Raw genomic sequence first — 12,202 nt, 5'->3', positions numbered from 1 at the left:
AATCCATATAATGAATCAGATTTTAACAGTCTTATTTTTCATTGATCCAAGGGATGTTTTCCTACTCTATTATACATGATATTGCTTGACAAAATCCCCCTAAAACATCTTCTTCTGTTTGTTGGTCAATTGCTATGTCTGGAGGTGCATTGGGATTTTGTGGGAGTGATTGCTATTTAGCCTCATGGAGATTGCTACAATCAGATGCCTCTATCTTTACACCCTCCAGGGCTTCTTCCTCACCCTCTCTCCATTCAGCCCTCCCTCCATCTCTTTCCTCTTCTCTCACTTTACTTTTGCTGTAGCTTGGCAAGCGAGCAGGCCAGTTATGGCATAGAGCCTCTCTACAACCTTGCACTGTCTCCAGTGAACATAAATTAATGGTGTAGAGCAAACAGGCTGCTGGCTGGGATCCAGGAGCTGGCTTTAGGATCCCAGCCAGCAATTGTTGGGAGGGGGGGTGTAGCTGTGGTAGCAACAGTGGGAGTAGTACTGATGCACTGCCAAGCAGCCTACCAGCCATCCAGCCAGAGAGGTAGACAGACAGACTGGGGGCCTTTTTCCCTCTGTATTAGATGCTGTAAGCCCCACTTATTCGCATTCTATTTGCAATCATCACTGTTTTACTGTCGAAGGGAGTCCACAGAGAGTGCTTATTGAGTGTGGACGCTTCGGAGTTTGGAGTGGGAGAGACAGAAGCATAGTGGTATGTTCTGAATGCAGATTGTATGAGGCGCAGATGTAAATGTAGTTTCATTTACTGTTATCTGAGGTTGGCATGCAGTGCGTGCGGTTTGTTGTTTGGCATCATGTGAGTTCTGTTTATAAGTAGTCTGGATCTCTTGGAGTGTGTGTGTGTGTGTGCGTGTGCGTGTGTGTGTGTAATCAAGAGGGCAGGCAGCAGGGTTGAGTCATTGAGTCATGCGGCATTCTTGCCCCCTTTCTGACTGTTGTCAGGAAGCAATGTAGTTCCTAGAGAAATAAAACAAACACCCTGTGATACATCCCACCTCTACCTACAAAAATCTGCTGAAGAAGGGGAAGAAAGTGAAAAGTACAGTATGATAGAAAATATACAGTATATGTAGTATATACTGTGTATATACTAAAAAATGTCTTTTTAGTATATGACACTAAAAAGACATTGTTTCTACTTTTTCTCATATGCTGTCATACAGTGGCCTGCAAAAGTATTAATGCCCTTTTAACGTCTTTACATTACCTCAGATTCCTTTTTTTTTGGGAATGAGAATTGTGAAGTGGAAGGAAAGTTATACAGTACACTGTTTTTATTTTTTTTTTTCTTAAATCGTAAAGTAAAAATCTGGGGCGCACTTGTGTGCTCCCCTCATTACTCTGACCCCCTTTAACAAAATCCAGTAACCTCGCCAGCCTTTTGAAGTCACCTGCATCGACCTAAAGACACCATCCCCACAGTAAAACATGGCAGTGGCAGCATCATGCTGGTGGGATACTTTTCTTCATCAGGGTCAGGGCAACAGATCAGAGATGTCAGGAACATTGACAGAGGTAAATGCAGAGTAATTCTGGAAGAAAAACTGTTACAAGCTGTAAGAGACTTAAGACTGGAACAGAGATTCACCTTCCAGAAGAAAAGTCTTGCTAAACATACAGCCAGTGTTATTTTCATGTGAGAACCTGAGCCAGGACTTAAACATTTTTGTCCACAGATGCTCTCATTCATCCTGGAGAGCCAATGGCCAGTGATTTCCTCACTATTTTGCAGAGAAAAAAAAGGCCAAACAAACTCATTCTCCTCCTATCATAACAAGTTCAGATGGGCTGAGTGCAGGGTAAATGCTCTGCACTGTGCTGTGGATTGTTTTTGATTTGAAAACTTATGCTAAATTTATTTGACATATCTGTTTGATCTTTCATTAATGCTGGTATGCATTCCATCTCATTGTCATTTGTCAAAGAATCCCATCCTAATGTTATTAACTATGACAACTTCATATTTAAAATATGCCAATCTTAGCCCTGCTCCACGCAGAATCCATATTAAAATGTCATTCCTTCATTTGTTCCTGACAGGGAATATTATTATCATCCCACAGTCACTTTGATTAAAAACAAATACGATTCCAATCAAAGTTTGAATGCAATATTTCTCCAGAACTTGACACAATAAGTCATAATAGAACTGCTCAATGGTTACAACATGACGAAAATAACCTGGTAAAATTGTATTTTGCATGTTTATTTTCCAAAATAAACAAACAATTCAACTAAGTAGAAGATAAAAGCAGATGATCTGAAATCGCTATCCAACAGACAGCGTAACTGGGATCTAATCACAGAAGTCATCCTGAGCAAATCCTTTGTGTTGCCATGGCACTGGGGGTAAACAGCCAATGGCCTGTGATTTCCTGGGAGTCATTAGCATGGAATAGGTTTGCAAGCCACCGCAACCTTTTGACCTGGCTCCATAACTCATGTCACACACTGATGATGTAATTAATCAATGGAGGTCCACCGGCGGCTCCTGTGAGGGGGGCTGTGTGATCAGTGGGTGGAGTGGAGGCATCAGAGCTGGGAAAGTGGTGGGGGTTGCACGGAGCAGTTGGGATAATGATCGGGCTGTGGGATTTGATGACGGCTGCAAATAGGTGTCAGGAGAGTACAAAAGTGATATATAGCAAACTGGGTGTTGAATGAGTAGATGGGAGTCAGCATGGGCGAAAGGTGTGCTCTGAAGTAAGAGTGGTCCAGCAGTACATGTGGTTATTATGTGTGGTGTGTGTTAAAATGCCAAGCTGGGCTCAGGGGGGGTTTAAGGACCGTACCCAGCAGATGATAGAGCTACCTCAGCTTGTAATGTTCAGAAACCAATGGGGCTATTACTTCCAGGCTTATCAGAGAGCAGGGAGCACATCAGACCCTGCAATTTAGCCAGCAGTCAGTCACACATACAAATATGCAGACATAGCCCGATGCTCTGATGAATGGCGGAGTGCGATCTGCCTGTGCAGGCTGTCAGAACGAGGCTACGTGTCTTAAAATAGATTGCACGGCATGTCTTTTTGTTTTAAATACATTTCTATATAATTAACGGAGTGGTTTCAGCTTAACACTTGCGCCGAGACAAATTGAAATTGACCAAAATCATTTGCAGGCTGTTTTTACGTCTTGCTGTAAAACCTTGTAAGGATATTGGCTTTGGTGTTTTTAACGGAACATATCGAATGGATCCGAAGCTGTTTGGGAGGTTATCAATACTCTTCCTGTTTGTCCAGCGTGTTTGTGTTTCGGTCATTAAATAGTCATGTCACAGAGTCTCCAGAGAGTTGAAAAGATTTCCAGAAGAGAACACATTAGGAGTGACTACTTTCTTTTCCAACTCTGAGAAGATTTTTTTGTGAACTTACTGGCTGATTACCAATTACCAGATTTACTTACGATTACCAGTAACAGATTAGTTTGTGACCTAAATAGTAATTTCTCACATTTTTATAGCAATCTAGGATACTGTGTCAAATTGTCTGAGTAACTGATCTTGAATCATTAAATACGTTTGCGTATAAGCATCACTGGAAAGGTGAACTCTTCAGGATGCAGATAAAACTAATATCTTTAGTTGTGTGTGACTGCAAAGGTGCTTTGGATAAGCATTTATACTACATTAAACCTTTTTTCTATTTCTTCAGGTTATGCACATAAAATAATACATTTTATTGGGATTTTGTGTGTTTGACCTGCAAAGTCAATAAATGAATAAATACATTTATTGTCTTGTATTTATTCAACTCCATCAACACTTTGTAAAACTATCCTTGGCTATAATCGCAGCTACAAATTGTCTTTACCATATTTACACATCTACACCCTGAAACTTTCGGCCAATTCATCTTTGTAAAATCAGGATCACTCAGAGAGATTGGAGAATATTCATTTTTAAGTTTCAGCAGTTATACTTGTGATATACATGTATGTGCTTTCGATATATAAACCATTTCACTTTAGCTCTGACGAAATGTTCCGGGTCATCGACCTGCTGGAAGGTGAACCTCCACTCCAGTCTTGACTATTTAGCTAGCAGATTTTTGTTTTTCACGGGATTCCTCTGGGTTTTGCTCCATTCATCTCTTCATCAACTCATATTAGATTTTTGACCCTGCTGATGAAAAGATTCCCCCAGCCCCATCAAGATGTTGCCACCACCATGTTCGACTGAGGGAATAAGATTTTCATAATTTTCCACATTAGGGACATTGTTCTCCTGTTGAAGTATCTTCCACTTCACAATTGTGCATTTCTTGGGTTTGTCTGCGACAGAAAATCCCACTGAAATACATCATGGTTTGTGGTTGTACCGTGAAAACCTGCTACAAAGGTTTAAGGGGTGTGAATGCTTTTATAAGGCACTGTTCCTCATGTGCAAGTGTGGAAGTCCATCTGTAAAAACGTCTTGCAGGATTGCAAAGAGAGGAAGGAAGATCACAGAGAGGTGGAGGAGGAATGGGTTAAAGGGTGAGAGCTGGAAGAGGCATGAGCTGGACAAAATAGGATTTTTTTTTTCTTTTACTGTCGTGTCTATGCGGTCAGAGTAAATCTCCTTACTCAGGGGTTTTGTGTGCAAGGGGGCTTTAACGTCCCCACTCTCCTTGATGAGACATCTTTCTTGTTTGTTCAAACCATTCATTACGTGGAGGCTGCTGGACGAGCTGTGCCACTGGCCGCCGTATTTATCACCAGGCTAGAGCGCGCTTTGGCTGACAGTAGGCGATTGATGACCAGGTCTGGGCCTGAGAGGCTGAGGAAGCCTTAATACAATGTAAATGACCCACTCCCATTTCCAATCTAGGCTAAACCCGAACCCCATCCCTGCCAAGGTATCTTTACCCAAGAATCTGCCTGAGGTTGTTTCTGCGCACATGTGCATATATGTCTGTGCTTACTCTGTTACATGTGCAAGAGAATTCAGATGAACACAATGGAAGCATAGAAGTTTTAGGGGTGTGGGAAAACGGGCTGCACTCCTGAATCACGCTGCTGTCGAGAGGATGTGCACAAGTAAGGCAAACATGCAGATGCATAGACGTCTATTTTCTCTCTACACCAATGCATCTTCTCTTTATGCACACTTTCATTTGTGCATACACACACACGCATACACGCATACACACAATAACTCTGTCATTGCTAGCCAAGGAAATGTCAGCACCTGGCAATCAAAAATTGCATTTCTATGCAAGCATTATCATTGTCCCTTAGTTAATGATTTTAGCATATTAAAAGGGTCTGTGTACACAAGTACAAATCAGATTAATCCTCCTCTGCGGCGGGGACTCATTATTTGTCCAATCTGAGTCTTGTTTGGTATTAATTGTGCACATTCCTTGAACCATATTTTTAATCTATCCTTTAATTAAAACATTGAAACAGGCAGGACTACCTGAAAAAATGAAATCCTCCTCCGCACCGATATGAACTCACACTTACATCAATTATTTCCACAGTAAATGAGAAAATGCTTCTTGAGCAACTGTTATCACGTCGCGTTAAAATTGGATTCAATTAGCACAAGCCAGTCGAGCATTACCAGCTGCAGAGTTTGCTCTCTTGATGAGCTCGAGAGCTGAAATGACGAGGCCAAAGTTTTGGTGATTGGAGGTCGTGTTTTTTTTTTCTTTTTTCTTTTTTTGCTGGAAAAGGGGGAATGTGTGTCAGTGATGCCTGAAACCATCTGAAAATAGAGAGGGATTTAAACGTCACCTTTTCAAAGGGAATTTTTCTTTGTTTTGATTTGCAGGTGTCATGCCTGTGAAGGTTTTTATGTGCCTGTGTGTATTTCTGTTTGCACACGCTTTCTGTGCGCATGCACACGGGCTGAATGAAACACATAGTGTCTCATTTGTTTCGTTTGCGTGCGCCCCGACTCTTAATCTGGCCCTTAAAGACATCTGTCACCAGCGATCACTGTTGTTTTGTCATGCTTCATACCAGGCCCAGAGGGAGCGAGGCAGCCCAAGGTCTGCCATTTATATCAACCAATGTTTTTTAGATTGGACCTGACACAAATAGTTTCATTGCAGCCCTTGTCGGAGATTTCCATTTTCAGGTAAAAATCCTGGCAGAGCTGTAGAGGAGATTTCACAGTATTCAGTTCCTTTGGCATTAGCCTCTATTCAGCTGCTCTCGGTGAAAAAGCCACCGCCAGGATACATGTCAGACATTCAAGGAAAGATAAATGTATTTGCTGCAAATCTGCTCCCACTCATTTTGTTGCCTGGTATTATGAAAGGATCCTTAGACACTACAATATCTGCGTTGGGCCAGCTGCAAAGTCTTGTCAGCCAGCATGTATGTCTCAAAGAGTCTTCTTTAGCTCTGCACGCAACACATACGTTTAGTATACACGCTACATATGTTGAAGTTTTCCTATTTTGTCTGAATGGGCGGCCTGGGGATTTAAAACGGGGTTATCATAACTGACAGTTTTGACAAACTTGTTTGACCAGCTCTGACTGGTTTAACACAGAATTTTGAGCATGATTGTATGCGAGAGGGGGTGAAAGCATGCATCCTGAATGTCCATACCGCGTAAGGGAGTGGCAGGGTTGGGTGGAGGTCACAAGTAGGTGCAGTCTTAGATTACACAATGCAACAAACGCAGGAGCATATTGCATGCGTGCAACAATGTGCAGCAGCATGCAACATGACTCACACAGCCCTTTAATTCTTCCAGATTTTGCCATGTCATAAGCACAAATCTCACGTTTTAGATTGAGGTTTCTTTGCAATGAATCGACGTAAAGTATTGCATGCATTGAAAGACGGCATTGACGGCGTCATGGTTTTGAAGTACAAAAACAAACCTTTTTTGAATATATCTTTACCATCTGACCCATTCTTCTTTGTAATCAACTTTAAGTTATTTCACTTTAGATGAGATACATCTCTGGATATCAATCTTTAAATTTTACCATAGATTATTTGTTGCTCTGGACTTTGACTGAGCCATTCTAGCACATGCATATGCATTGGTCCCAACAATCTTTTTGTTGTTTATGTATGTATGTTTATGGTAGCTGTCCTACTGGAAGGAAAACATCCAAGGGTTTTAGAGCCTGAATTAAACTAAAGTCACCCAAACATCTACTTTGACCAGCAGATGTCCTTACTCAAGGAAGTCACCCCTACAGCATGATGCTTGCACCACCATGTTTCACTATGAGGAATGGTCTCTTTAGGCTGATGTGCACACAGTGTTTTGCTTATAAGCCAAAAATGTTTAGCTTTTTCTCAAAAAGCAAACTGAATTTCTTATAACTTTGTTCTGTTCACACTCCCATGAAGGCTTTCATGGAATAGTTATCCTATGAGTTGTGGATCTCTGCAGCTCCTCCAAAGTAATAATGGGTATCCTAGTTTCCTGTTTCTCCGATTAACCAGGAAACCTAATTGAGCCGTTGATTTAGGTGGAGAATGAAGACTTCTTAGACTTGAACTTCTGCCATATCCTCCCCATTTTCCTTTTACTTACTTGAAAACAAGTATGTTCATATGTTAATTTCCCAGAAATGTCCATGCTCCTGTTAATCTTTATGTCAAAGTGGCTCATGTTTGTGCTTTGTCTCTGTCTGCTTCCTCCTGCAGCATCCATACCCCTCTGAAGAGCAGAAGAAGCAGCTAGCCCAAGACACGGGCCTCACCATCTTACAAGTAAACAACTGGTGAGTTAAGATTTCCGCCTTCCCTATCTCCGCCACCAGCATCGCTCTGCCTTAATTCTCAAAAGCCTTTTGCCTCCACGTCTACCCACCAGCCATGACGGCTAATACTCCTAAAGTGTGAAAACCGTTTATGTACATCCCTCCCCGTCATCCATAGACACACACACACTCACAAACAGTGACAACCTTTGTGGCATTATTATATTTGAGCTACGGGGATGTGCCAGTGTTATCGGTGCAGTGTTCTGCAGCGGAGTGTGTGATCTTTGCGGGTTTGATGCAGGTATATATATATATTTAGTTGGATATATTGAAAGAAGCAGACACAGATCATAAGTTGTCCCTACAGCAGCTCCCATGTCTACCGCACCCCTTTATCCACAAAAAAATAAATAAATGATTCCAAGCACTGCCACAAATGCCCCACAACAAGCAAAACTGGCTTCCACCCCCTCCCCGTTTTACATGAGCTATACGGTGGATTAAGGTTTTGGTGGCCTGGCCAGCAGGGTCTTTGTAGATGGCTTAGCACATAACTGGGGGTGGTGGATTAAATAAAATGATCACAGAAGCAAAGAAATGATACAGGAATTACTTATCAAAATACTAGCCCAGGTTTTATCTGCGGCTTAATTTGGTTCAGTACATTCTCAGGCTGATGTTCAGATTAATTGAACTGACAGCCTCCTTTCAAAATTCCAGGAAGGTATTTGCACGGATTTCAGGTCTTACACAAACTTAATTATATGGAACCCCATTTTATCATTCTAATTCCATGTAGTGGGGGTTCTATTTACAAATGACAAGTCTGTGCCTTTTATTCACAGCTTTCCTTAATATATTTATCAAAGCGGGTTCATTTACAAAGTGCTCTATCTGTTGGATACAGGCAGGCTGACATTAACGAAGCTTTTAGGTTTATCAGCCTCGCAGCCCTGACAAGCCACCCGAGGGTCAATTGATTTTTTGGTTCTGTGATTCATTTTTTTCCCCTCATTTTTACCGGATCACAATGAGAAACATGCCTGCAGAATTAGCCGGGTTTGTCAGCCTTATCTATCAGCCACCCCCCCTCCCACTCCCTCATCCCCCAACGCCTCCCTTCCTCTTACCCCGCCACCGAACCCCCACCCTAAAATGGCTCTGTCTCTTTCACACACCCTTTTGCTTTATTCCCTTGTAGCCAGGGGAAGTCAAGCTACTTAAATTGGCCACAGGAACCGTTGTTATCAGACTTTAATGCACCCTACAGTGTGGATAGCATTTCAATTACACCAGTAACCAAAGATTAGACCCCGCTTGCCTGTTTCATGCCTCATGCCACGTTGTGCACCTTACCTACAGGAGCAGAAAATTGAGTTGCCTTGCCTATGTCATGGTGATTAATGCGGAAATACTCAGCTAAACTGGGAGGAGAGAGACAGAGTAACAGATAGAGGCATAGACGGATGTAGGCAGAGTCCCTGACTTATCTTTAGTCGTGAAATTTAAGCATCAGATTCGTTTTACCCGAGCACAGTTTTTTTGAAGCCTTGCGAAAATATTCATGCTTTTTTTTTTTTTTTCTTCTAATTTCGTCACATTTTGTCCACAAACTTTGAAACAAGACCATTAGGTTAATCTGATGAAGAGGAATATATATTCTATTTGGGTTTTCTGTCATACACTAACACACACGCTAGAATTCAATTGTGAAGTTTAAGGAGCCTATAATGTGATTTATAAGTAAAACTCTCAAAATTTAGTTACGCTTGGGTACAATAGGTTAAAGAATCACCTTTCGTTGCAATAACAGTTGGATGTGTTTTTCAGGTATGTGTTCACCAGCATAGCACGTATAGAGTGCATTCTTTTTTTTGCAAAATATCTGAAACTCAGTCAGACTGTGGAGAGCTTCTGTAAACACATATGGATTAAAGTCTGGACTGTGACATGGTCAGTCTACCAGGTGAGGATGCGTTGATCCCAACCATTCTGCTGTAGCTCCTGCTGTATGTTTAGGGCTTTTGTCCTGCTGAAAGGAGAGTCTCCACCTCAGTGTCATAGTTTTATTCATTAAAAAAAACATGAAGGTCATGCTATTATTTTTCTGTCCACTTCAAATGCATACCCTACTTATTTTTGAACTATCACATAAAATCCCAGTAAAACAGAAGGAAGTCTGTGGTTGTAATGTGACAAATAGTGAACATGTTTAAAGGGTACAGAAGGTTTTGCAAGGTGCTGCATGTTTATGTGCATATGCATCAATGTCAAATTATCTGCACATGGTCATGTGGAGGTGAAAAATGACAATAGCTGCATGAATAAATGTTCATATGGAGTAAAATTTTAAATAAGACACTAAAGAGGAGAATAATATTGTACTGCGAGGCCATCAGAGGATTACTCTGAGTTTTGTCAGCACAGGATGCTTCAACATTAAGGGACGTGTTACAGGGAAGGAGAGGCAAGCGGATGACGTTTTCCATATCTCACTTTCCATGCCAGTAATTTATATTGTTCTGTGCTGATTTATTTCTGGTTCTACTCGGCCCTTATACGGCCCATATGGGGATCACTTGAAGCATTTCTGTGTTATAAAAAGAGAAGATAAAAAAGAAAAAAAAAAAAAAAGCAGCTTTCCAAATTCCTGGCTGACCCTCACATTGTTCTGTAGTTCCCTTTGATGCATGGCTGCTGCGACGTTACCGGCCAAAGAGGGGCCGAGGGAGACAGAGACAGACGAAGGGAGAGATAGGAGGAGAGGATGAGTGGGGGGCGGCGGATGGGAGGGGACGGCCGCCGTCTTCGGTTACTAGAGCTTTCCCTTGGGGAAAGGATGTGCTGAATCAGGGCTTTGTTCTCCGGCACAATCGCAGCCCGGTGAGGGCACAACGGCGCACTGTGTGATAGTCAATGGACAGTGCATCTCGCTCTTTTCCCAACTTTTGCCTCGTCAAAAATCCCCGCACCCATACCCTCCTTCCCTGTGCGTTAACCTGGCGCTCACCTGTATACACGGAAAACAAAACCCAGATGGTTTGAAGTCTTTTGTGTTAGCGCCGCCGACACGCTCCACCTGCTTCAGTATCTAGTGCATATCATTAGCTAACAGCCTCACCTGCTTGTAGCCCACACCCCATTAGCTGTTCAACGTTAATAAAGAGCAAAGGAAGAGGTTAAAGTCCACAATTGTGCCTCGCTGGTGCTGAGCAGATGAGGAGGAGGGCTCAATTGTTCTGCTGATAGTTCCAAAAGTGTGTTTGTGTTTGTGCAGGCGATGCACATTACAACAGGAAGCATTTGCACATGCACATGTGTTTGTACCCCATTAGTTAACCATAAAGTAGTGTTTTCTTTGGGTTTTTTTTCTTGCCGTTTGCACCTAAGACAGATTGGAGGTGTGGTCTGGAAAAGGTGAGGGCCGTGTCTCCCACCGCATTGGCGTCTGCACGCTGAAACATTTACCGTTTACAGTATCTAGCCTCGTATTTGCCTGTCTCAGCAGCTCCTGGTGTCCTACTATCAGTCTGTGCTAAATGGAGCCTGACTGAATCCTTTCATGTCACAGTGTCAGACCCAGGAAGATGGGCCCTCACTCACTTCCATAAACCCACACGGCTGACTATCCCGCCATTATTTACCTCTGCAGCAATGCCGATGCAGTGGGGAGAGTTAAAGGGTGGGGGGGTGAGTCTGGGAAATGACGGTGATGACAGATGACTGAGAGAAACAACATCTTAAAAAAGAGGGGAAGGAAATCATCCTTTCCTTATTCCCTCATCTCACAGGCAGTCATTTCTGTGGCAGAGGGAGAGGCAGAGCAAGTCAGAGAACGAATATGTCACTTTTTGGCATCTGTGATGACTGACTGCTGTGCCACTGGAGCACTAATAACAATAAAGAGGGCAGTAAGCCACACACTATTTTTACTTCTCTGCCTCCTCTCCACAGCCAAGGGGCAGGCTACATGCACAGACAGAAGCACACACACACACACACACACACGCACACACGCACGCACGCACCCCCCCACACACACACACGCGCACGCACACGCACACACGCGTACGCACACACACACACACACACACACACACACACCCGTACGTGCACTGGGGAGAGGCTCTAATTAGCGGCAGAAAGCAATACAATGAGTGAGTTATTAAGACATAGGGGCGGATCGCAGCCAACCTTTGGCCCTTGTCAGAGCACAGGTCACATGATAAGGGAAGGATATCCGCCAGACGACGGCGCCAAGCAGCCTGTGCCCATTGAGAAGATGAAATAGGCTAAATCTCTGCAGCCACTCAGGGCAAGGCATGGTGCACTGATTGTTTTCTTCAATGAAACAAAGAAAACTATGATCAGCAAGATGATGAGAGAAAAGAAGAAAACTATGGCATAAATATTAACTGGAAATCATGAGGGATGTCCTCCAATCCTTTAGTGGTTCAGAAATCAACAAGTGTGGGCGCTTTAGATCCTGAAAACGGTAAAGTCTTTATTGCTGTAAATATATA

General features: G+C 42.7%; 1 protein-coding gene and 1 long non-coding RNA gene across 7 annotated transcripts in view; one reads left to right on the top strand and one right to left on the bottom strand.

Annotated features, from left to right (window-relative positions):
* meis2a (Meis homeobox 2a) overlaps positions 1-12,202 on the top strand; it is a 98,586-nt gene that overhangs the window by 58,277 nt on the left and 28,107 nt on the right. For all 6 annotated transcript variants that reach the window (XM_008399805.2, XM_008399801.2, XM_008399802.2 and 3 more), the window contains one exon: positions 7,621-7,697. In XM_008399805.2, the coding sequence (XP_008398027.1) occupies positions 7,621-7,697 (77 nt within the window). The remainder of the gene's footprint in view (positions 1-7,620; positions 7,698-12,202) is intronic.
* LOC108165837 (uncharacterized) overlaps positions 1-12,202 on the bottom strand; it is an 86,225-nt gene that overhangs the window by 47,858 nt on the left and 26,165 nt on the right. The window lies entirely within an intron of this gene.

The sequence above is a fragment of the Poecilia reticulata genome, linkage group LG22 (assembly GCF_000633615.1).
Source record: "Poecilia reticulata strain Guanapo linkage group LG22, Guppy_female_1.0+MT, whole genome shotgun sequence".
Classification (NCBI taxonomy): Eukaryota; Metazoa; Chordata; class Actinopteri; order Cyprinodontiformes; family Poeciliidae; genus Poecilia; species Poecilia reticulata.
Note: the sequence above shows the minus strand (reverse complement) of the source record. Positions and strands in the feature narration are given on the sequence as shown.